Source organism: Mytilus edulis, chromosome 1, assembly GCF_963676685.1.
Source record: "Mytilus edulis chromosome 1, xbMytEdul2.2, whole genome shotgun sequence".
Lineage (NCBI taxonomy): Eukaryota > Metazoa > Mollusca > Bivalvia > Mytilida > Mytilidae > Mytilus > Mytilus edulis.
Window position 1 is genome coordinate 121,152,672 of NC_092344.1, and position 26,875 is coordinate 121,179,546.

General features: G+C 31.5%; 1 protein-coding gene across 3 annotated transcripts; it reads right to left on the reverse strand.

The window, feature by feature from the left end:
* Window positions 1–3,979: 3,979 nt before the first annotated feature.
* LOC139504179 (transitional endoplasmic reticulum ATPase) lies at window positions 3,980–25,813 on the reverse strand. Of its 3 annotated transcripts, none has more exons than XM_071294245.1 (18): window positions 25,480–25,813; window positions 24,432–24,534; window positions 23,478–23,650; window positions 19,418–19,498; window positions 17,220–17,412; window positions 16,746–16,877; window positions 16,082–16,184; window positions 13,542–13,675; window positions 12,755–12,890; window positions 12,251–12,528; window positions 11,854–11,976; window positions 11,062–11,274; window positions 9,970–10,054; window positions 9,025–9,118; window positions 8,363–8,492; window positions 5,561–5,719; window positions 5,012–5,169; window positions 3,980–4,564 (listed from the first exon to the last, which is right to left on the reverse strand). In XM_071294245.1, the coding sequence occupies exons 1-18, from the start codon at window positions 25,494–25,496 to the stop codon at window positions 4,471–4,473; spliced, it is 2,406 nt and encodes an 801-aa protein (XP_071150346.1). In that variant the 5' UTR covers window positions 25,497–25,813; the 3' UTR covers window positions 3,980–4,470. The 3 variants fall into 3 exon arrangements, with proteins under 3 accessions (XP_071150346.1, XP_071150350.1, XP_071150356.1); XM_071294249.1 differs by lacking the exon at window positions 9,970–10,054 and adding an exon at window positions 10,491–10,575; XM_071294255.1 differs by lacking the exon at window positions 9,970–10,054 and adding an exon at window positions 10,491–10,575 and having other exon boundaries at window positions 3,980–4,604; window positions 4,978–5,169.
* Between the last annotated feature and the right edge of the window lie 1,062 nt (window positions 25,814–26,875).

The window sequence follows — 26,875 nt, forward strand, 5'->3', positions numbered from 1 at the left end:
ATTGGGGACCCAAAATTCCAAAAAGTTGTGCCAAATACAGCTAAGGTAATCTACTCCTGAAAAAAGTATAACGTCCAATGCTGAATAGTTTTATAAACTCATCATAGCTGCCATTGCCAGTATTATCAGTTTGCTCCAGGCACGTGAAAAGAGTTTTAACATTCAGTTTGAATAATTCTTAGTTGTCCAAGAGGAAGGTTCACTATTCCCTGTAGCAGTTTTATAATCCATAATGAATGTTTTTCAAATCTATAATGAAATCCGGCACTTCAAAATTCATCAAGAAAATTGTGTCAAGTCAGTGGAATCGGAAATAGGGCTACAGTACGTTTAAATTCTAGGAATTACGTTTTTAATGGATCTTAATGGAATAATCCTTTAAAAGTAAAAACCTTCTTTTAATTCTATAGTTTACACTTTAAAGATAGCTAAAACAGTATCTCACCCCTTTTAGAAAATATAACATCCTAAAATAATTGACTTCATTCAATTTAAACCATTTATTTGGTCTTTTCCTTGTCCAGATTAGAATATGTTATGTAATTCAACAAATAACATGTTTTCATTTATCTGGGATGATAAATCATTTAAGGTTAAACAAGCTCTATTACCTATAGATTATTGTACATGATTGGATAAAAATGTATCTAAAACTAAAAATAAAATGGGTAAGAATAGAAAAACAAATGATATGGGGGGTATCCAGCCACGAGACAAAATCAGTACATGCACAACATCAGATCGATTTCTATTTTTCCCTTAAAGGAAGAGAGAAAACATTAAAAATGGAGGGTTCAAGTACTTTTACATCAAAATGAGGTAACAATATGAATAGATAAGATACGATTTGGTTTCAATTTCGACCCTTTTTTTTAAACTGTCTCCGATTTTCAGAATTAAACGTTGATAATTAATTACATGTATGTAATTTGATAAAAAGTGATGCATCTTGGTAAAAAAAAATATACCTCTTCCAAGAGAACATTATACAGCCATCAAATGAATTAATTATAGTTTATTTCACTACCATTGAAAACTAATGTATTTTCATTTGGAATATCTGAATGCATCAACTAGAATTGTGTAAAAAATAAGATAATTTTGCTTAAAATACTATATTTATAGAACCAAGTTTACAGGAAAAGATAACCTTTAATAGCTGTTTTTGGCAACCCCTTCTTGGAATTTGGTCCTTAATGCTCTTAAACTTGGCATTTTATTTGGTCATTTAAATTTTCGAGTCAAGCTTCAATGGAGAGTAAACATGCATCTGGCATACAAAATTTTAATCTGGGTATCTATGAAGAATTTCTTTGCCTGTGTACTTTCAACAGATTTTGGTACATTTACTAAATAATGGCGAGTTTGAATCTAGATTACATTTTATAGTGGATGACTTATAGTTCACAAATTTCACACATTGGATTGAGAAAATAAAAATATATTATGTCTATAGTTATTGGGCTTTATTTTGGTTCATTCGGTATAAAATACTGGTCTTCAGATTGAATCAATTGTTTTAATTGAAAACCTACTTCCCATGGATTTAGTAATTTAGTATTCCATACATAAGTCATTTTGCCGTCTGGACATATCTAGGATATATTTGTACAACACATGAAAATATTGCCACATATATCGTTTATACAATACCAGTATTAAAGCAATTGTGAAGACAGAACTGCATGCAAAGAAATTTGATATAAAATTGTGTAAAAAAAAAGAACAATGAATATGCAGAACATGATATCTTACCTTGTTTTTTTCATCTGTATATTTCAATGTTTTCTGTAGTTAATCAACACATTTTAGATTCTTGGTTGTATTATTAAACTCAATTCAGGAATTGAAGCAGTTATCAATTCCTTTGATACTGTTTCAAATATTCATAGAACAATTCTCTATTTTTGATTGACATTCAGAAGATATAACAATACTACTCCAGCTTGGGAATTTTCATAATAATGGGAGGATTCACAGGCAAAAAAGATATTGCATTCATCCTTTGTAAAAGTATAGTGAAATGTAAATTCTCTCATTATAACATTATAACAAGTGAAAATAATAATTTGGTCACATTTCTATTTTCATAAACAGAATGCATGATTTCCCCTTTTTTATTAGAACTTGAATATGCAGATTTACTGTGGAAATGAGAGTGGTTACAAGAAAACCAAATGCAATCATGTAATTTGTTTCTTCAAAAAGCTTTCATTTCAATTTTAGAATAAACTTGGACGGAGAACAAAATACAAATTTAAAACCATTGTTGACTGTTCAAGTGTTAATTTCTATTTGTCTAACTATAATAAAGAAAATTGTCAAGGTGTTTTGATTGTAGGATTCTTTTATGTGTGTTTGATGCAGACTGAAAGTATAGACACATATATAAGAACTCAATTGTGTCAAGAGTAATATATATTCATAGAAAGAATACACATTTAAGACACGTCCATCTATTTAATATATTACATAAAATCCCACTCAGCCCAACTAGCTCTGCAAGAAACACCAAAACACCAGAGATTAGTTTTAACTTCCTCTGCAATTTATTCACAATGAAACTAAATAAGGACAAATTCCCATCATGAAAAAATGAAAAATCTCAGAAGCAACTTTATACTTACAATATTCATAAAGAACCATAAAAATGACTGTTAGTATTAGTTCTAATCGAAATAAACTCATCATTGATACCAGGATTGAAATTTTATATTTACACCAGACGCGCTTTCGTCTACAAAAGACTCGTCAGTGACGCTTGAATCAAACAATGTTAAAAAGGCTGAATAAAGTCAGAGTTTAAGAGAATTGAGGACCAAAAATTCCTAAAAGTTTTGCCAAATACAGCTACGGTAATCTATTCCTGAGGTAGAATAGTCTTAGTATCAAATAACACCACTTTACAAATGTTATCAAAGGGGAGTAACTCTAACATGATATTCTGAAACTCCAAATTAAGCAGGTCAATAATGACAATAAGCCACAGGTGGATTTATTGTAATACATAATACATACTCAACTATACTGTTTTCAAGTGTTAAAATCACATTTTTTAGACAGTGTCTCTTAACTGATTAGTGGCAAAAAAAATTGGGAACAAAAAACCCACAACAGATGCTGAAAGGATGTTAAGGACCATAAAAATAAATTCAACCTATACAAATATTTAACTTAGGCCAACATATTCATAAATATAGATGTGTTTTCATTAGTTTCATGACTGTTTAGTTTTTTCCAGCGAAAAACTCAAGACTATTAAATCCAAATAATTTATGAAATGAACAACTGAGCTACCTACTTTAATGGGTGCATGATATCCCCTAGTCATGATTTTTAAGCCTCCTTCATGTCAAAACTTCTTATGACAAACAAACTCCTACAGTACTTGGAAAGATAAGTTTTATGATACAATGTACAATTTGGTAGGATTTTTTTTAATAAATAGCAAAGCAGACAGCAAAACACTTCAAGAAAAGTCACAGTAATACAGATTTATATGGATGCTAAACTGTATTCTGATAACAGTCTGCATTCCTAACATACAGGTAAGTATAGGCATATACAGTCGACAGAAAATATATAGACAAATCACACTTACATAACAAAATGATGACCAATATGTATTATGAAATAGTAGTATGATCAACCCCTCCACATGAAATAAATGATGTAAATGATGTTTTGTTTTTGAAAAGGACTCTGGTATTAAGCAAGAATTACAAATAATCATTCCCTAGTCCTTCAACTGTCAAAATCTGTTATACGCATTTTTTGTTCTTACAATAACAAAGCATAAAACTATTTGGCCCAGTTACATATTATATCTACTGACTAATCAAACAGATGACTAGGTCATTGTACAATTTAAAACTTCATGGAAGATTTTGAATGTACACTTTGGACCAGAATACAACTCTGATCATAAAGTCTAGGACTTTACTTTTTCAATACTTTTCAACATAAACTATGAAAAATGTGATGTTATATTTTTTATTTAGAAAAAACCTCTTCTGGTGACGACAATTGACACAGTTCTTGACCTTGCTTCAGATATGTCAAATATATAAGATAACTGACATGTACTTGCCTTTCTATATTTCACATAAATATTCAGACATAAATATATTTTCACATTGAATTTGTTCATGAAAAAACGACAAATGCACATTACAAATATTATGTTCTGCACCAATTCTTTTGTTTTTATGATCCCATTCATAACTTTCATGCAACCTGACATTCACTTTGACCAGTTCTCAGTATATAACTAAAGCATATATTAACTTTTAAATTTACAAAAACTTAAAACAGAAAACAACTAAAAATATTGTGCATTCTTAGCAGGATAAATGTTTGATGACGACATGTTTCTCCACAGAATGAATGATAAATGGTTTCTATTGTTTTATCACCAAAATATTAACAACTTTGAGAATAAATTATGTAACATGAAATGTCTAACAACGTTTAACTGTATAGGTCATCGTCACCATCATCCTGGAAGTTACCTCCCCCTGATCCACCTTGGTTTGGCTGACTTGATCCTCCACTTCCAGGGAAGCTGTAAGATAAATTGTACTCTTTAATTATTCATTGAAAATCTAAAACAGCATCCATAAAGGCAGGTCCTGATAAGTCATTTAAAGAGACTTGTTGTAAGCTTCCTCCTTTTTTCCACAAAATGTTCTACCAGTAAAATATAATTTTGTTTTATACACACAACTTTTTTTCTATGGACAATTTTACAACAGTTTCTAACAAACACACATAAATCTGTATATCTTAGACAAAATTGGTAATTTTTCATTGTAATTTTTCTCATTTTGACACTTTTGAAATGTAAAACCTATCTAACAATCAATATACCTCTACAGCTCTCTTTTAATCATACCTTCAAGAATAAATAATAGCAATAATACATTGTTCTTATGATTTATAGCTATCATTTATATAGCGTATTCTGGTAAATGATACCTAAATAGGTCTGTCGAACCTTAATTAACCCTACCTGAAATTGCCACCGAATCCTCGACTCTGTTGAAGTGTCTGGGCAAACATTTCATATTTTCTGATATCATTATCACTAACAGATCTTCTTGCAAATTTCATGGCCTCTTCAAAATGAGCTCTTGTGATTTCTGGAACTGGATCATAATCTTCTGTTTCCTAGAAAGGAAGATTTATTCAAAATAAATAAGTTTTATAAATATGCTCATTTAATATTTAGAAATAAGTTTGACAGAAAAAAAAATATTACACCAACTTTCAGCTAGGCACACTATTCAATGAGATAACAAACAGTATAACTTGCTATGCAGTACGTGTTTGTTCAATCTTGAAAGCTGAACAATGACGTTTAGTTTTTATCTTCTACATCATTTTGTCTCTGGTGGAGGGTTGTCTGATAAGCAATCATACCACATATTATTAATATAATATTCAATTTTATTGGCTTCACTTCTTTTCACTTATTTCACATTTCGTTATTTACCACTTAAAAATAATTCCAAGAGCAGTCGAGCTGAAATGCTGCCCTTATCTATTATCACTAACTTACCATATCTGCATCAGGATTAGCTTGTCTCTCTCTCTCGTTTCTGATTTCAGCTTCAATAGCCTGTCTGATGGCTAATTTACATGCTCTCTGACAAATTTCTGTTAAATCAGCACCACTGAAACCTTCTGTTACCTTTGCTAAGTAGTCTAAATCAATATCCTGAAAAAAATCACCATATATAAGCAAAAGGATTTAAAGTCTCTTAATTTTATACAAATCAACAACCATCAAGACATATCGTACCAGTAAAAATCAAAGCCTTAAAGGCTGTAAAAGCAATTGCTGTCATGTTAATGTTTGGGGACTTTTATTTTTCATCCACATATATATAATAATTAAACCTGACATGAGTGTTGTCTAGTTAGAAGTAAGAAGGTTTTAACTTTATATAAATAAAAGACTTTAGCAGAAAGTCATTTTTAATATGTTTTATATTTCACAAGGAGACAACACGTTTACCAGGCTAAAGTTGGGGTCAAATATACATGTGCTGAAACATATAACTCAAAAAGATATCATCATGGATTATCCCCTGGTAGTGTTTGTAACTGGGCAATAATTTCCTTTATTGATTTAATTTTAACAATTTTCATTATCAATTTATATTTAACCATTAACACAAATGATTAAGTTAAAACATTTCAACTTTCCAGACGCAAATGTTAAAAAACGGGAAAGAAATAAAATATCTTACAAGACATAAACATGTAAAGAATAAATATATATTTCAGCTTAATAAAAATATTTTCATAATGGTACTTTGTCATCATTTTTAAAACTAAGTTCCAAACATTATTGCTCAGTTGATATACATGTATGTCCTTCTGATGCGGTACGAGCACAGGCACTTGTTTCTATCCAAAATAGTTTTATATGGATAGCCGACCTTCCTATGGATAGAAACAAGTGCATGTGGGTACGAGATAACTATAATTCTCATGCAATCCCGAAAAGGGGGGGGGGGGGGGGGTGTCATCACAGACAAACATGACATTAAATCGTTATCACTGATGTATTGTTTAGGGCCAGTTGAAGGACGCCTCCGGGTGCGGGAATTTTTCGCTGCATTGAAGACCTGTTGGTGACCTTCTGCTGTTGTATGTTTTTCTATGGTCGGGTTGTTGTCTCTTTGACACATTCCCCATTTCCATTCTCAATTTTATTATACAAACAAGAACAAACAGCTCTACGTTGCTTTGACATTTATCAATTTTCAGGAAACATTGCGAAAAATGATCTTCAATATTTCGAAAACATGTGAAATAAAATTGCTAACACGGGTCAACAAACGTAGTAGACTTGTTCACTGAAAAGACGAGGATAATGGTTTCATCTGACATTTGTTATGCATTCCCAGTTTTGATCATGATATTTAAAAAGACGTACTTTTTTTCAATCTATGTAACTAGAAAATTCCAAATTGAAATATCTCTTCATCTGGACCGACTTGGCATCTACTACGTTTGGACGGGTCCATTTCATTAGTAAGGTGATCGATAAATATTACGGAGTTTGACAGAAAAGGAAAACGAACTTATTGTTATTTGTTTTCAACAAGGGTTTCGTTCCGCTAAATTAGAATCATATTCAAAACAGTGTAGCTGTGGCCATTGATTGACGACCTTAATTTATCCCATTGACTGGGGCAGATTAGGTGAACGTCTGTCTGTAACGACCGCTGCTCACTATGTACTTGTTAAAGACACTTAAACTGTGGGGTCACAAAAGGTTCTCAACACCTAAATAAAGTAATTAGAAAAACTAATCAGGAATAACACGATGTTTTGATTTGTATCAATAATATAAATCAAAACAAAGTTATTCCTGAATAATTTTTCGAATTATTTTAATATTAAAGGCGTTAAGAACCTTTGGTGACCTACAGCTTAAATTCTATAATAAGTAATTAGTGAGCAGTGGTCGTTACAAACGTTCACATAATCTGCCCCAGTCAATGGGATAATTTAAGGTTGTCAATCAATGGCCACAGCTACACTGTTTTGAATATGATTCTATTTGCGCAAACAAAGTTTGTCTATTTTTAGATTACAGGTAATCATTTGACACTACGCATTAACCTGTGTAGTGATTTTGATTTTACGATAAATGTATGAATGAACGATAATTTTATGAATGAACAAGAGCACCTGACCTCTTAAAGAAACACAAATTAAACATATAAAACCGTATTTAATAGGAGATAATTCAGTTAAATTTTCAATACTAAATCAACAACTGAAATGAATCCATATTTTGTTGAAACATCGTACGAACGGCGGAAAACGGAATCGCAGTTATAAAAATGTACTTTTTTTCACTCGGACTTCTATGTTATTTGATAGTCAAACGGTTGACCCTTTAAATACAAAAATACATCTACAAGAACATATTCTGAAACTTCTTAAATCCACTAACGTTTTTTTAAAGTTTCAAGCTATGTATTGCATTAGAAAACATACATAGGTGTTAAAGAATGACAGACCAGGAGCCTGTTTAACAAAATACTATGGCTTGATATGGGCGGAGTCTCTGATCTGGGTCACAAAGATGGCCATACGCGATAGCATAAAAGCAATTGCTTTAAAAATCAAGGGATCATTGATTTGCATACTTTTTACATTAAAATTTATTCAAACTACATTTTTGATTGACAACTAATTTAGCTTTTCAATTATATAAATGTTATTGCTTGGAACATTAAACAATAATAAATAATCAAAGAAGAGTGATAGTATGAACTGTAAGTATTCTAACAGCACAACTACTGACTATATAGCCTATGTATTAACTTTATGTATTTACCCTAGAAATTGGTGACTTTCTCAAGTTTGCTTTAAGAATCTGAATTCTCGACTTAAGATCTGGTAAGGGAATATAGATCAGCTGATCAAGACGTCCAGGTCGGAGTATGGCAGGATCTATGATGTCTGGTCTGAAGAAACAAAAATCCATAAATGTGAGAATTTTTTTTTTAGGTAAATAATTTTTGAGGTATTTATCTATGATTTTATTTTTCTCATCTAATTTCATAAACACATCAGCTTTATATAATATCTATTTTTTCTTATTGTTGCCATCAAATGAAATTGGATAATAAATGCCATTTTTCAATAATAACTACATTATATATCTTTATATTAGGTATTGGTCTAATCAACTGCATGTTTAAAGGTTAAAAAGAGAGTAAAAAGAAGAGGTAAAACAAAACAAAATCCAATTAATAGTTCTAGTTTGTGAAACACTCTTACAATATATGAGCTGTATTATAATACACATGATCTTTTCCAAAATGACAGACAGATGATGAACTAATTTAGACTTTTCTTTATCAGAGACCCATATGCTAGCAAAATGAGTCAAAAAGGAAGTGCCAAACCCAACAATAGTCAGCTCCATTTATGAATTAATCAAAACTAAGCCCAACTTAAAACAACATGTGGTTTTTGTTCATTAAGTCTATTTACCTGTTAGTTGCACCAATAATAAAGACATTTTTCTTTGCACTCATACCATCCATTTCTGTCAAAAGCTGATTGATAACTCTGTCTGCAGCTCCACCTATAATCAACGGGGAAAAAATAAATCAACATTCTTCAAATCCATAATTCAGTTGTAGCACCTGATCAGTGTTAAAGATAATCTCATTTATATTTGGTTACTATATTTTTCAAAAGCAGGCAAAATAGGCTTCATATTAATATGCAGTAACATGAATACTATGAATTTTCAGTAAACATGCTATGTATTAGTGTTAAGAAAGTAAATATTTGTGGTTAAACATTTGAAATATATGTTATGAAAAAGCAGTATCAAAGTCAGTAAATAATTTGTTTGAATGAATTATTCTTTTATAGAAAACTAGTGAAGATGGTGTCAAGTCCAAACATACATAGGCACAACTAGGACTGTTTTTATTTAAGTAAATGACCTATAAAAGGGTTAAATGCGAGGATTGATTTTTATTTGACATTTTTTTCTTTTTGTTTTATAAACCCGAGTTTCCACTGAAATATAGGTTAAACATCCCTCTGTTCATTTTCAAGATTTTTTTCTGTTGGAGGATTCTACTTTACCTAGTTTTGGTGAATAGGACTATCACATCAATTTATGTTATATCATGGAAAACCAACAGTCAGGGTTCTTGTTCTTATGAAAGGGGATGTTTAAGCTTGATAGTTTAATAAAAGTTGAACATATGATTCATAAAAGGGCATACAAAAAAACAAAATAAATGTTTTGGTATGGCCTTATGTAAATAATGTCTTTAGTAATGAACATAACATTTGTAGTACAATAACATACACAAATAATATTTCTTGATCTAAAATTCCACTGTGATTATAACAGAGTAGGGGAGATAACTGCTGGTGCCAGGGGAGACAATTCAGTGCTGCTTTACAGGCACTTACCTCCATCACCACTGTTTCCACCTCGAGCCTTAGCTATGGAGTCTAATTCATCAAAGAACAAAACACAAGGAGCCGCTGATCTTGCCTGAATTCCAATCAAATTATAACATTATACCCTCCGTTAGTCAGTTTTGATCCAAGATTAATATACAGTAAGAGGATAATGACTGTATCAGAACTGGTCTTTTGATTTTCTTTAAATTTGACAAAAACTGCAATACCTTTATAGAATGAATAAATATGCAAATGGCAATTTTTAAACTGTCAAAGGGGTTAATTCCATGAGGAAACCCCATCCCCCCAAAAAAATTTAGAAATATGTGGATAAAACCCAAAACTTTCTAAAGAATTGGTCTGAATTTGCGTTCGCAGAACCTTTTAGATTGATTAAATCATAAAATATTGGCAACAACTGACAATGTAGTAATTATAACAGTCATCATCCTCTGGCAAGCAACTTGACATACAGGATGCATCGAAGCAAGGACATACAGCAGGGCTAATACAGCCAAGCTACATACCTCCATCTCCTGCATTGCCTCCTCGAGATTTAGCTATGGAGTCTAACTCATCAAAGAACAGGACACATGGTGCTGCCTGTCGAGCCTGACATGTGGTAATTAAACAAGGCATTTATTAAACACTCAATAATAAAATGTATCATTGTATGTTTTATTACTAGTTTATGCAAACCCTCAGTGACATACTCTTACATATTGTTGCTGAAAGTGACACATATATCTAAACAGCATGTCATAATATGTGTGTCGAGATTGACAACCTATTTATTGAAGCTTGTGTTATTTTTCTTTCTCATGACATGAAATACATACAGTCCTGGTACAAATCATTTCTACCGTACACTTTTTTTGTAGTATGAGTAATTAAATTATATAGAAACATATTGTAAGCATCACAAGGTTTCATCAATCAGTAGCTGTATATCCAAGTGTATCCCAAATATTAATACTGCCTATTCAATAGTACTTCTAGTGTGTGTATAGTAAACAATGCAGACACATATTGAAGCATAAATGTTGTAATTGTCTGTAATAGTTTTATTACAAGTTTAATTATTTCATGTCTTCTTACCTTATCAAATATTTCTCTGACATTAGCTTCAGATTCTCCAAACCACATGGTTAATAATTCTGGTCCTTTGATAGAGATGAAGTTAGCCTGACATTCATTAGCGATAGCTTTGGCTAGTAAAGTTTTACCACAACCTGGAGGGCCATAAAACAATACTCCTTTTGATGGGGTCATACCAAACTTCAAAAACTTTTCTGGATGTTCAACTGGATACTATAAATATAATTCAATTGATAAATGTTACAATGATATTAATTTAGGACAAAGATTAATATCTAGGAACTTGCTCTTTGTATTACAAACATGAAAATGAGGACATTTGACAGATAAAAAATATCCGGGCCATAATAAATAATAGGTTTGTTTGCCCAAACGCTACCTACCCAGAAAAAAGCTGCCTACTCAAATTCTTTTATTGTCCTGATTTGAAGAAGTTTTTTTTTAATCAAATAGGCATGAAGACTAATAAACATCTGATACTTCAATTTCTTTTTTGGAAAAAAAAAATGCCCACCTACCTACCCACTGTCTCAACCTGTACAAAGCCAAATCACATCTACCTTTCCATGACTTCGATGATCATATAATATTTTTTAGCAAAAAGGTTCTAAGATTTAATTCATCATAAATCACAGTTTTCATTGATTTCTAAAAACTATATTTCATAAAATCTGACATGGCTTGATTTTCTTGTTCTGTTAACAGAAATTTGCAATGTTTTCCATACAATATTTTTAAGCTGGAAGGCAAAAAATACCTTCGGACAGGAGATTGATTACATTTATAACATACCTGTACAAGTTCCTGTAATTCTTTCTTGACGTTTTCTAGACCACCAACATCCTCCCAGCTAACATTTGGTACTTCAACTGATGTTTCTCTTAGAGCACTTGGATTACTCTTGCTAAGAGCCCACTGAAGAAATAGAAAATTTTATATATGTTTAAGAACGGTATATAACCAACAACTTATTTTATTCATTAATCATATTCTAAAAAGTGTCAACAATTGTAAGTAGCAGGAAACATACAGAATAGACAGATGAATTAAAAATAAAATATTCCCTCATTTTCAAGTTTCAGTTTTTTTTTATTTTTATTGTATTTTTTCCTTAAAAAAATAGTACAAAATAAATTAATTTAACAGCAAAAGTTTACGAATAAAAATTAGACTTTAAAAGTATAGTTACCCTGAAATCATCCATTGTTACAGCCAATGCATCCAATACTTCAGCATCAATAGATTCGTCCTCCAGATCAATAAGATCCATCTTTTCTCTAATTTGTTGTAGAGCAGCTTCTGAACATAAGGCAGCTAAATCAGCTCCTACATGTCCATGTGTTTCTGATGCTACCTGTTCTAAATCTACATCATCAGCTAATTTCATGTTCTTTGTATGAATTCTAAGAATTTCTAATCTTCCGGTGGCATCAGGTATTCCAATATCTACTTCTCTATCAAAACGACCTACAAGGAAATTTGTTTTTGGGATGAGATGAAATGGTTTCTGTTATGTCATTTAATATACATATTGTCAATAAATCTGCAAAAATTAACAGTATATTTTTTTTGTCTGTAAATGTTTAATTCAATGAAAGTCAATGTTTCATTCCCTTTTTAACATTGAATCCTTCTCCTTAACAAATTTTAAACTACTAGTCAACTTAATGTTTGAATATATGTATCATCTTACCAAATCTTCTAAGTGCACCATCAATACTGTTGGGTCTGTTGGTTGCTGCCATTACGATCACATGGGCTCTTTGCTTCAAACCGTCCATAAGGGTCAACAACTGGGACACTATTCTTCTCTCAACTTCACCATGTGTCTAACAATGAAATAAATGATATTCATGTTAATATACTATGATTTAATTGATTGATTGATTGATGACAGCTAAATGTTCAAAAGGCAAAATATGATGCATACTCGAGAAAGGAGTACTGTGGATTAATCTATTTCCTAGGTATCAATTTTTGTGGATTAAGGAAAACTTGCATTTTTGTGGATATTTAATTTCTTTGATTTTCTAATCTCTGCTTACAAAGCATATAGAAAATTTGTTAATCGTTGAACATTCACCAGTACCCAGTTAACCACCGAAAATTGGGATCCAATGAATAATAAGTAAATCATAGTATATCCTGCATTGCACTCGAAGACTAATCCACTTGAGTCAATATTATAAGAATAAGAAACGGTACCCAAGAAAACATGTCATCCTACTATTCTGAACCAGAACATGAATTTATTATGCAGCAAAACCCAATTTGAAGTGTTTGGTTATACTCGGGTGGGGATCAAACCCAACTAGTGTGTGCACACTTCTGTTAAACACCTGTCAAAGTTTAATTCCTAGTGGTTTCTGATTACAGAAGACTAATAAAATAGATCAAGAATGATTTTCCTTGCAAAGCAGATGCCTAAATGTATCAAAAGCTAGATTGAATTAACCCAACAAAAATTAATACAAACATACCTTTTCTCTTTTTGGTGCAATAGCATCTAATTCATCAATGAAGATAATAGCTGGAGAATTCTTCTCGGCTTCTTCAAAGGCTTTCCTCAAGTTACTCTCAGATTCACCAGCCAATTTACTCATGATTTCAGGACCTTAAAAGTATTTTATATTCAAACATATAATCATCCACATACTATTTACATCTCTGCTTTCACTAGACAGGGGTAAAAGCCTGTTTATACATTGTTATCTTGTTATGCATATATTTCATATTTTAATTTCAATTTTATATATGATATCTTTATTTAATGTTTTCTTTCAATAAGTAATGCATATCTACAAAAAAAAAATTTTGTATCTCATTTTGTTAGTTACTTAGGAAACTGTATAGATGTGTATAGTTTTTTCTTTTTACATCACAGACTAGATTCATAGCTCTTGACTTCAATACTTGAAACAATAAATGAACCAGATGCTCCGCAGGGCGTAGCTTTATACGACCGCAGAGGTTGAACCCTGAACGGTTAGGGCAAGTATGGACACAACATTCAAGCTGGATTCAGCTCTAAATTTGGATTGTGATTAAATAGTTGACACAGCATAGGTTTCTGACACAGAATGAATGTGTTCTAATGAACTTAAAATTTTTGTTTCTCTTAGAGCAATTCACTATGCTGTTGAATATTAATCCTCTCAAAAAAATGTTTGAAGAAATTTTCTTTTTTATTTATGAAATTTCAAATGAGAAAAATTGAACCCAATTTTTTTAATCACATCCCCCTTTCCCTTATTCCAAAACTAATCTCAATTAAAATTTCTAATGGAGTTTGCAACAATAACTACTCATTTAAATACATCATAAAATATTAAGATGTAAAAAAACTGCTTGTTATCACTGAATGGTAAAGATTATTTTAATTTATCAGTTGGTAGTAAAAAGTGAATATACATTGTATATTGTATATAACAAAGATTTAAGTTGATTCTGGACAAAGAAAGATAACTCCAATTAAAAAAAAATCTTGCTATTGCACAATATTTTGCAATTAGATATTTCTTGCTTACTATTCTGGACAAAGAAAGATAACTCTAATTTTTTTTTTTGTTGATATTTCACAATATTGTGCAATTAGATATTTCTTGCCATTGCGCAATACTGTGCAATTGAAAAGACTTGCTATTGCACAATACTTAATATAATAATTTTAGATCCTGATTTGGACCAACTTGAAAACTGGGCCCATAATAAAAAATCTAAGTACATTTTTGAATTCAGCATATCAAAGAACTTCAAGATTTCAATTTTTGTTAAAATCAGACTAAGTTTAATTTTGGACCCTTTGGACTTTAGTGTAGACCAATTTGAAAACAGGACCAAAAATGAAGAATCTACATACACAGTTAGATTTGTTATATCAAAGAACCCCATTTATTCAATTTTTGATGAAATCAAACAAAGTTTAATTTTGGACCCCGATTTGGACCAACTTGAAAACTGGGCCAATAATCAAGAATCTAAGTACATTTTTAGATTCAGCATATCAAAGAACCTAACTGATTCATTTTTTGTCAAAATCAAACTAAGTTTAATTTTGGACCCTTTGGACCTTAATGTAGACCAATTTGAAAACGGGACCAAAAGTTAAGAATCTACATCATAGTCATGACAGTTAGATTCAGCATATCAAAGAACCCCAATTATTCAATTTTGATGAAATCATTCAAAAGTTTAATTTTGGACCCTTTGGGCCCCTTATTATGTTGGGACCAAAACTCCCAAAATCAAACCCAACCTTTCTTTTATGGTCATAAACCTTGTGTTTAAATTTCATAGATTTCTATTTACTTATACTAACGTTATGGTGCGAAAACCAAGAAAAATGCTTATTTGGGTCCCTTTTTGGCCCCTAATTCCTAAACTGTTGGGACCTAAACTCCCAAAATCAATACCAACCTTCCTTTTGTAGTCATTAACATTGTGTTTAAATTTCATTGATTTCTATTTACTTAAACTAATGTTATTGTGCGAAAACCAAGAATAATGCTTATTTGGGCCCTTTTTTGGCCCCTAATTCCTAAACTGTTGAGACCAAAACTCCCAAAATCAATCCCAACCGTTCTTTTGTGGTCATAAACCTTGTGTCAAAATTTCATAGATTTCTATTAACTTCAACTAAAGTTATAGTGCGAAAACCAAGAAAATGCTTATTTGGGCCCTTTTTGGCCCCTAATTCCTAAAATGTTGGGACCAAAACTCCCAAAATCAATACCAACCTTCCTTTTGTGGTCCTAAACCCTGTGTTAAAATTTCATAGATTTCCATTCACTTTTACAAAAGTTAGAGTGCGAAAACTAAAAGTATTCGGACGCCGGACGACGACGACGACGACGACGCCAACGTGATAGCAATATACGACGAAAATTTTTTCAAAATTTGCGGTCGTATAAAAATCAATAGTCTTGTCAAGATAAAAGTAAGATGTGGCCTATGAGACAACTATCCAACAGAGACCAACTGAGGTCAATGTTACCAACTTAACATTGTATTTAATACCTACCATTGATAAGGAAAAAGAAAGCTCCAGTCTCATTAGCAACAGCTCTGGCTATCAAAGTTTTACCAGTTCCAGGAGGACCATACAACAAAATTCCACGTGGTGGCTAAAATACAAAAACATTTTTGAACTTCATATTGCAATAGTCTTATAAACATAATAAAAATGTGTTATAAACCCCCTGTATAATTTTCAAAAGCGATAGCAACGAATCTTTTACATTCAATTTGAATTATTTTTTATCTTTTTAAACCTTACAACTAGGTTGATATGTTGATTTTCTGTCTCCTTCAACAACAATCTTGCTTAAAATGGTGATCTTTGTGATTTTGCTTAGTTTCTTCTAAACCTATTCTTGCATCATATTCAGATTTTATCTAAAATTAAATTTTACTGAACGTTTTGCTGTGTTTGTTTATTCCACATTGGCTAGAGTTAATAGGGGAGGGTCGAGATGTTTAACCCCTATTTTTTTGCACATGTCCTAGTCAGGCAACTCTAGCCGTTGATAGTCTTGTGTTGTGTTTTTTTAATTTAAGTTCATTTGTATGTATTGGAGTTTCAAATGGAGTCCTCTTGCTGAACTAGTATACATTATTGTTTGGGGATAGCTGAATCCATATGTATTTGGATATATTATAGACTAAAGAATTAAATGTGAACCAACCTTAACACCAATAGCTTTAAACAATTGTGGATGTCTTAGAGGTAGTTCTACCATTTCTTTAATCTGTGCCAATTGTTTTCTAACTCCACCAATGTCATCATAGCCAACCTCATTCAGGGCCTCCTCTTCTTCCTATACAAATATTGCATCTATTTTACATGTTCTTTTGAAACATTTTTAACAAATAAAAAACTTGGTATAAAAAGTTACAGTATCCTTACTGATTTTTAAAACATTCTCACCCCCCTTGTCAAACATTGTCAAATATGTTTCTTGATTTATTTCAATCATATCTATCTTCTAAAATCAAAGCATTTAGTAGCTCTAAGAGAACTGATAGCTTGTTTTTTCTTGTCATCACTTTTCTTTTCCAAATAAATATCCTGATGAAAAAAAGGCTAAAATGTAATGCATGTCCAACTTCCCTTTTCCCCAACCAATAACTGAATGCACAGTTGATATTAACAAACTAACCTCTCTTTTGACTGGATCCCCTTCACAGTGTATAACAGTATCTGGTGCTACAATACAGTATGGACTTGGATCTGTTTCTATCACTTTGAACTCTACAGCACGCATACCACCTCGTACTATGAAAATATCTCCTTTCTTAATGGGTCTGTAGGCTTCCAAAAAATATGGCTTAAGAAATACTTCAAAGATGTTTCTGAAATAAAAGAATTTCACAATGAACTACAGTTTTATAACAGAGATTGTAGATACACTTGAATCGAAATATGACAACCCAATATTATCATTCAGATTTTTAGCATTAAAGGTTTGATACCTGCACAAGTTAAGATAAAAGAAAAATAACTTTTAATTCAACTTCTGATGAGCTAACCAGTTCAATTAAGACTCATGAATGTTGTAGCCAGACTGAATATAAACCATGCCATCATTTTCTAACTCTATGGATTGATTTTATGACTGGAAACAAACTGAATTCTGTTTCTACTGTTAGTTGATATAGAGTACTCCATGCAGTATGTGTAAACATCACCCAGTAAATATCAATCCACATCAACACAGATGTTTACAAAGCATGCTCAAATTGTTTGATTAAAATAAGCGTATTGAAGACCTGTTGGTGACCCTCTGCTGTTGTTTTTTATTTGGTCGGGTTGTTGTCTCTTTGACACATTCCCCATTTCCATTCTCAATTTTATGTGTTGCTCGTTTCTGAATCCTTATATTGTATATGTTTATAAAATATACTTGTATTATTCATAATAAAAATATTGTTTACACCAAATTGTTAGGTCATAACTGTTTTTAAGAGTTTGAATGATGAATGTTACTGAACACTATAATCGTAACCTTGGCACACTTATATAATTGAAGTCAGTGATGACATTATCATACATTTTTTAAGTGTAGTGGACTTATAGTAAGTAGCTTCAAAGTACTATTCTTTCATGGGGAATAATTTTTACAGCGATTATGCAATACTTAATGAATGTCAGAAATATGTGCAAACTCAAAATCTGCAAGGCTGTTTCTCTCTATTACATCTGATCTTGGAGCCATTGACCCTTGATAAGATTGCAGCTGAGAAACACCTTCTTGTTTAAAAATTATTGATAAAAGATATTTACATAGCCTGCTTTGCAAAATCTTGCTTAAGAAAACTTAAGATGAACCTTTAATAGTTTTTTTATATATATGTATCCTTTATCTAAAATAAATAAACCTTTTCTATACACTGTACCTACTTGTCATTATTGTCAGTTTGCTGCATCTACTACCTTTGGTATCCTCTTTTTGTATTTTTTAATGAAAGTGAAAGGATCTTTCAAGCTAATAACATATACACATGAAAAATTTGTTCCAGTGTAGTATAGATTTGTGTTTAATATACATTTGTAACATCAAGCAGTTTTCTTCAAGTAAAATATATTTCAAATGGATTTCCAAAGAACTATTTTCAGCAGCATGTGAGCAGAGTGAAGCATAAAATACATGTATTATGATTTTTGAATGAAATGACACTACTAAGAAATTTTTTATTAACCATCTTTTTGAAGGATCAGTAGCAATGATTGTATACATGGATAACATATTGAAGGAGACTCTGGGTTAAAACAGCTGATACAATGCATGTTTCTTACTCTATTGAGCCGGTGTTAGTCCTGTTTTGAATAATCAACAATAATAATTATAAACATTGTCTAACACAAGACAAAATTTAAATGCTCATTAAATGAAATTGTATGTTGCAATATTAAGTCATTATTGTTAAAACTGAAATGATAAATGATCAAAGATTTACTGAAAAAATACAAGGTAGTTAACCCAGTAATCATACCATGGTTTAAATGACTGAAGCGACAAGAATGTTCATGTTAAGGTAACTTAACTCAGTTTTTAAACATAAATGACACTTTAACATGTTTAAACCAAAACTTTTTCTAATATCCTACATATAATATGTTTTATGAATGCATCACATTTACAATCTGTTTTATGCCATAAAAATGAATAAAACTTTACGATTTTGAATTGTGAAACATGTGCATATACAGCACTTGAAAATTCCACAAACAGATTGAAACTCTGAAGATTAAGTGGCTCAGAATTTTCAGTTTGTCAGATATGTTACTGAATACAAACAATTGGATTTTTTTAAAGCCTCCCTATTATTGGAGACAAACATGTTAAACACTACGTACCCTGCTAAACCTTCGATTGTGTCATCAATTGGTAAAACATGAATCCTCTTTCCATACTTCACATCTGGACAAGCTTGTATACTGAAAATATAATATAAACATTTCAAATTGAACCAGATGCTCCGCAGGGCGTAGCTTTATACGACCGCAGAGGTTGAACCCTGAACGGTTGGGGCAAGTATGGACACAACATTCAAGCTGGATTCAGCTCTAAATTTGGATTGTGATTAAATAGTTGACACAGCATAGGTTTCTGACACAGAATGAATGTGTTCTAATGAACTTAATTTTTTTGTTTTCTCTTAGAGCAATTCACTATGCTGTTGAATATTAATCCTCTCAAAACAAGAATGTGTCCTCAGTACACGAATGCCCCACTCGCACTATCATTTTCCATGTTCAGTGGACCGTGAAATTGGGGTAAAAACTCTAATTTGGCATTAAAATTAGAAAGATCATATCATAGGGGACATGTGTACTAAGTTTGAAGTCGATTGGACTTAAACTTCATCAAAAACTACCTTGACCAAAAACTTTAACCTGAAGCGGGACAGACGGACGGACGAACGGACGGACTAACGAACGGACAGACGGACGGACGGACGCACAGACCAGAAAACATAATGCCCCTCTACTATTGTAGGTGGGGCATAAAAATGTTTGAAGAAATTTTCTTTTTTATTTATGAAATTTCAAATGAGAAAAATTGAACCCAATTTTTTTAATCACATCCCCCTTTCCCTTATTCCAAAACTAATCTCAATTAAAATTTCTAATGGAGTTTGCAACAATAACTACTCATTTAAATACATCATAAAATATTAAGATGTAAAAAAAACTGCTTGTTATCACTGAATGTTATTTATTATAATTTATCAGTTGGTAGTAAAAAGTGAATATACATTGTATATTGTATATAACAAAGATTTAAGTTGATTCTGGACAAAGAAAGATAACTCCAATTAAAAAAAAATCTTGCTATTGCACAATATTTTGCAATTAGATATTTCTTGCTTACTATTCTGGACAAAGAAAGATAACTCTCAGTGTTCTCCCCAGGCCCTTAAAGGACCACGGGCCCGCGATGTATAATTTTGTACCGCGGTGGTATCGTTCTTGCCGCGATGTATAATTTTTCTCCGTGGTGCTAAAGTTTTTGGCAAAAAAATCGTAAATCGGTAAAGATTGAGACGACTTGTTTAACTTTCCATTAGGTTTAAAATTTTACATGAAAATTGACCAGTTCTAACCAGTTTAATCCAGATCTGACAGGTAGATTGTTTACACCAGTGATCGATTTACCTTTTGAGGTTAACCTTGATGATTGGATTTAATCGATGTACCTGATTCTTTTGTGTTTTAATTAATTAAGAGATTATAATTTTAATAACAGACTTGTGAGGGACAAGCAGACATTTGTTAATGAACTCTATTACGCCAGTCTTGAGTCAAAATAATTTGCCTGTTGGAAATTAATTGTGGAATTACTTCCCCTGATTTTGCGTATCACAAATAAATGCTGCTCTTATATAATTTCTCATTGAAAATAAAAATAAATTACAAATTGAATGCAACATTATATTAGAATGTTACATTAAAGATAAAAACTTTTTTAGAACATACCAACAAAAATGTTTTGAAAATTATTTTTGAGAATCATACTTTTATTGATGCACAGACATATTATATTAAATTAGTAGATTTTTCAAAAAATACTGTGCCAAGGCTGACAAGCCTACTGCCAAAATTATATCAATTGAAATGTAATATAATCCAAAACAGGACTATATCTCAATATGAACTAGTGGATAGATATATTTAAATAAGTACTCTACATGTCTGCAACAAAGTATTAACTATAAAAATAATTTGTTGTTGTTTAAAAGAATCAGGTCTAAAACGATGGAAAATAGTTTTTAATCTACTGAAGGTTCTGTATCAAAATTTAATCTTGTTCAAAGTTAATTGTTATGGTGAAATCTAACATGGGGAATGTGTAGTGTAACTACAAGTATCAGGACAAAATGGCTTAATCAAAATATAAGAAGTGACTTTAGTTTAAAGACTAATTGTGCTTTCTTTTATTTATTCTTCAAAGATATTAAAGTATACAAAATGTTTATTGATTTACTTTTTCTACCAATAATTTTCTGACCCAAAGTCCATACAACACAGTACCACAGTTAACAAAACAAAGGCAAAAAGGTAATGACAAAAACTAACAAGAAAAAAATAAGCGACGCAACGTGACACAAAATATTGTAAAAAATTATTTCGTCACGCGTTACCCTGGTGCTATCCAAAAATCCTGGGGAGAACACTGACTCTAATTAAAAAAAAATTTGCTATTTCACAATATTGTGCAATTAGATATTTCTTGCCATTGCGCAATACTGTGCAATTGAAAAGACTTGCTATTGCACAACACTTAATATAATAATTTTAGATCCTGATTTGGACCAACTTGAAAACTGGGCCCATAATAAAAAAATCTAAGTACATTTTTGGATTCAGCATATCAAAGAACCCCAAGATTTCAATTTTTGTTGAAATCAGACTAAGTTTAATTTTGGACCCTTTGGACTTTAGTGTAGACCAATTTGAAAACAGGACCAAAAATGAAGAATCTACATACACAGTTAGATTTGGTATATCAAAGAACCCCATTTATTCAATTTTTGATGAAATCAAACAAAGTTTAATTTTGGACCCTGATTTGGACCAACTTGAAAACTGGGCCAATAATCAAGAATCTAAGTACATTTTTAGATTCAGCATATCAAAGAACCTAACTGATTCATTTTTTGTCAAAATCAAACTAAGTTTAATTTTGGACCCTTTGGACCTTAATGTAGACCAATTTGAAAACGGGACCAAAAGTTAAGAATCTACATACACAGTCATGACAGTTAGATTAGGCATATCAAAGAACCCCAATTATTCAATTTTGATGAAATCAAACAAAGTTTAATTTTGGACCCTTTGGGCCCCTTATTCTGTTGGGACCAAAACTCCCAAAATCAATACCAACCTTCCTTTTATGGTCATAAACCTTGTGTTTAAATTTCATAGATTTCTATTTACTTATACTAACGTTATGGTGCGAAAACCAAGAAAAATGCTTATTTGGGTCCCTTTTTGGCCCCAAATTCCTAAACTGTTGGGACCTAAACTCCCAAAATCAATACCAACCTTCCTTTTGTAGTCATTAACATTGTGTTTAAATTTCATTGATTTCTATTTACTTAAACTAAAGTTATTGTGCGAAAACCAAGAATAATGCTTATTTGGGCCCTTTTTTGGCCCCTAATTCCTAAACTGTTGAAACCTAAACTCCCAAAATCAATCCCAACCGTTCTTTTGTGGTCATAAACCTTGTGTCAAAATTTCATAGATTTCTATTAACTTAAACTAAAGTTATAGTGCGAAAACCAAGAAAATGCTTATTTGGGCCCTTTTTGGCCCCTAATTCCTAAAATGTTGGGACCAAAACTCCCAAAATCAATACCAACCTTCCTTTTGTGGTCATAAACCTTGTGTTAAAATTTCATAGATTTCCATTCACTTTTACTAAAGTTAGAGTGCGAAAACTAAAAGTATTCGGACGCCGGACGACGACGACGCCGACGCCAACGTGATAGCAATATACGACGAAAATTTTTTCAAATTTTGCGGTCGTATAAAAACATATACATAACACATAGATCAAATAAATTTCAAATCAAAAGACGGTCTTTTATAATGTGACATTGCAGTGTACATGTATGTATACATGTATATATCAAATACATCATACATAAAACAAACAAACTAATGTCAAATATAGTGTGACATTTACTTGTCATCAAGGACATACAAAGAAGAAGGAAAATGTATATCAGTTAAATTCCCTTGTGTATTCATAGGCATGTTTTCAGAAAAACTCCCACCAAAATGGTCTAAAACATAATCATATTACTTTATTTTTGTACAACTGTTTCTAAAATTCTGTAACCTTTATATCTGACTACAAATGTAAGTCTCTATCCTTAGTGATAAACCAATATTCATATCAACTAACCTGACTATGTCTCCTATCCTCACTCGTAGATTGTTCCTTACACATCTGTTTATTCTGATTTTATCATCTGAGCATGTGTCATCAGACAAGACAATGCATACAGTTTCTCTTCGTCTTTTTCCTTTAAGGAGTACTGTGTCACCACGGAATAACTGCAACTCATCCATTTTTCCCTGTAATTAAAATCACAAGTTAATTTTCAAATCAAATAATTAGGAAACCAATATTGGGATGCATGTACAGACAAGGATGACATTTAATATAGTCTTCACGCTTTACCACAGGCCCAGCAGGCTAGGCTTGTAAAATTGCTTTCAGGTCTTTAAAAATTATCTCTACATGTTTTGTACATGCCAACATAATCTACATGTAATTAAAAATTCCAAAAGCTTTAGCTCAAGTTTATAACAGACCTCTTTGCTGCAGACAGGGCATACAGGCCATTCATTAGGAGGCGGTACCCGGTACTTTTACCTTCCTATGCTATTGACAAGTACCGCCTAAATGTAGGAATTTTTATATAAGATATTCATGGAATAAATTGAAAAGTACCACCTAGAAACATGGAAAGTACCAGTCAACATGAAAGATAATGAAACCCCTGGGCATAATAAAGGGGAAGACCCATACACCATGAGTATAAGGAACGTCTTAAAAACATTTACAAAGCTCTATCCCCTTCTCAAAAATCTGTTTTTAGACTGCAATATGAACATTAATCGAACTTTACAAAATGATATATTTTTTATTCTTACTCGCCCAATTTCAATTCAAATATTAGTGGTAACACAATGCCTAATCCAGATTTTGTACAAGAACTCCAAAATGTATGACTTTACTGGACCTGAAGGATAAGGCACACATGATGAACCTTCAAAATTCCAAATCACAAACTTTCACTCAAATTTGAGTTTTTAATTTATTGATAATGTAATAAAGTAAAAGATACTGTACCTGTGAAAGGGAGACAACTGAATTATCTTCATTGATAGCTTCTTCAACAAGGAGCCTGTTAGGTCTGTCTTTACGTTTAAGGATGGCAGTTTGCAAGTCTTCACTACAAATCAAAAATTATTTACATGTACACATTGTAGTTCATTTGAATTTAAAAATCTTTTTGGTACATATACATTTGTGTAAGATCTCACACTTTGTTTTTTAAAAGATTAAAACATGAAAGCATACATGTGACATGTACATTTTTATTTCAACATGTTTTTATCTCAATTTTGATGGGTTGCTGTCAGGTTGAAATTTAAACAATTGAACATCACCATTCATTTCATAGTTCAAAATTAAAACTTTTTATAATTGACCTTAGTTATCTGAATGTAAATAGTAATTATAAACTTTTGACATGTATAGCTTTACCTGTCCATTTTAGTGTTTCAGGTTCTGCTTAATTGTTTGAAATGGCAAAATTTAGCTTTGGTTATTTTTTATATAATACATAGTGATATTGCAGTTTTGAACCTGATATCATGAATGTAAATAATGAAATGAACTCAACCAATGTCAATGACACGTTACGCTTAGAGAATGGATAAACATAATGACTTAATTTCTATAAATAGAACTTATTTTCGGTTTATTTATTTCAAGGAAATTACAAAAATGTAAATGATAAAAATAACTTTGAATATCAATTTCAAATATATATGTTCTGACATGACTTTACACTGTAAATTTTTTCAAATATAAATTTCCGGGATAAAAAAATTATGATGATCAAATATTTTCGTCAAAAAATTATATAACAGTTACTTTTGGCTTAAAAAGCATAAACAATTCTTAATTAATTACTTTTCTTCCATTAGATTCAGATATCCAAAAATATTTCACAAGTTTTAGGATTTTTTCGTTTGAACAAAGACAATGACAAAGTGAATTTGAGCATCGAAGAAAAAAACTTCGAAAATCAAATCAGTTTTTGGAGTTTGACATAGCTCCTAGTCCTCTTAGTTTACAACCAACCCATAAGAAAATCACTAATTAAACTTACTTTGCTCCGTCAGCCATTATTTGTTTCTTTTCAATTCAAATTCTACCAAATTCTACAAGTGCGTGCGTGCCGGTTTCTTCTGCGTTAAAATGGCGACGTATGGAAAAAGTGTATAATATCCGGTTTAACACGGATCGATAATATTCCGTGTACTTATTCAAAGATTATCTCAATATCTGTGACATTGACTTTAGCGTATCAAATTGTCTATTTTTACGTAAGTCGTTTACAAAAAAATATCACAAAGTTAATTAATTGCTTCGCCGAGCACAGTGTGATACGACCGCAGAAGTCGAACCGTGAACAGTCAAGTTTGCCGGGACACATTGACAATATTCAAGCTTTGTTGTCTAAATTTGGATCATATAGAGTGGGTCTCATTGGGGTCTAAGCGTGTCGTGAAAACGGGAAATGAGGTCTAGCGGGACACGGGAAATGACAAAAACATGAGAATTGCTTACGTACAAAGCAATTCTGGGAAGTGTACTAATTTACAATCTGGTAATAAATTAAGAACTTACAGAAAATTTAAAAATATTTTTATGTTTGAACCATATTTAAAAATGAATTCAAAAAAGACAGGCAAATAATCACAAGATTTAGAACTAGCTGTCATGATCTTGAAATCGAAAGAGGGAGGTATATTGGAATTAAAGCTGAAGACAGAAAGTGTAAGCTATGTAAGAACGCAGTTGAAGACGAACTACATTTTCTTTTAAAATGTCCTGTTCTAAAAGGTATCTCAACATCTATCTAATTTAAATTCAAAATTCAAAAATTTTTCAAGATTATCTGATGAAATGAAATTTGTTTGGATTCTTTCATCTGAAGATTTGTTTGTTACTTCAAACTTATCTAATTTATTGCACTCCCTTTTTGAAGAACGAAAGAAAATTATAGAAAATATTGTTGTTCGAAAAAGAAAAAAAAAATAGAAGAAAAAAATATTTATAGATATATACATATATAGGAAATAAAATTGATCAGGAGTTGTCTCCCATAGACCTAGAACTATAAGGATTTATGTAATTTCTCCAGGTCACAGTGGCACCCATAACTATGTTTTGTCAATAACTTGATTTATATCAGGTTAATTAGTGTAAATGTGTATTCATGTGGTTTTGTTGTTTAAATGTACTTTAATCATTCTAATCATTTTCTGTGCTTTATTTTGTAATTCATTTGATTGTATAGCTCAAATTTTGGGCACCATGATTGGTTAATAAAATTATCTTATCTTATCTTATCTAGTGTAAGCGGGATACGGGAATCTGACAAAACAGTAAGCGGGATCCGGGATCGGAACCCCCCAATGAGACCCCCTATAGATTTCCAACACAAAATCAGGGGCGGATCCAGCCATTTTAAAAAGGGGAGTTCCCAACCCCGGACAAAA

Coding starts and splice junctions, on each gene's coding strand:
- LOC139504179 (XM_071294245.1), bottom strand. Junction 12,529..12,754: donor TGGTGCACTTAGAAGATTTG/GTAAGATGATAC, acceptor ATTTCCTTGTAG/GTCGTTTTGATAGAGAAGTA. Junction 5,170..5,560: donor CTAATCCTGATGCAGATATG/GTAAGTTAGTGA, acceptor CTTCCTTTCTAG/GAAACAGAAGATTATGATCC.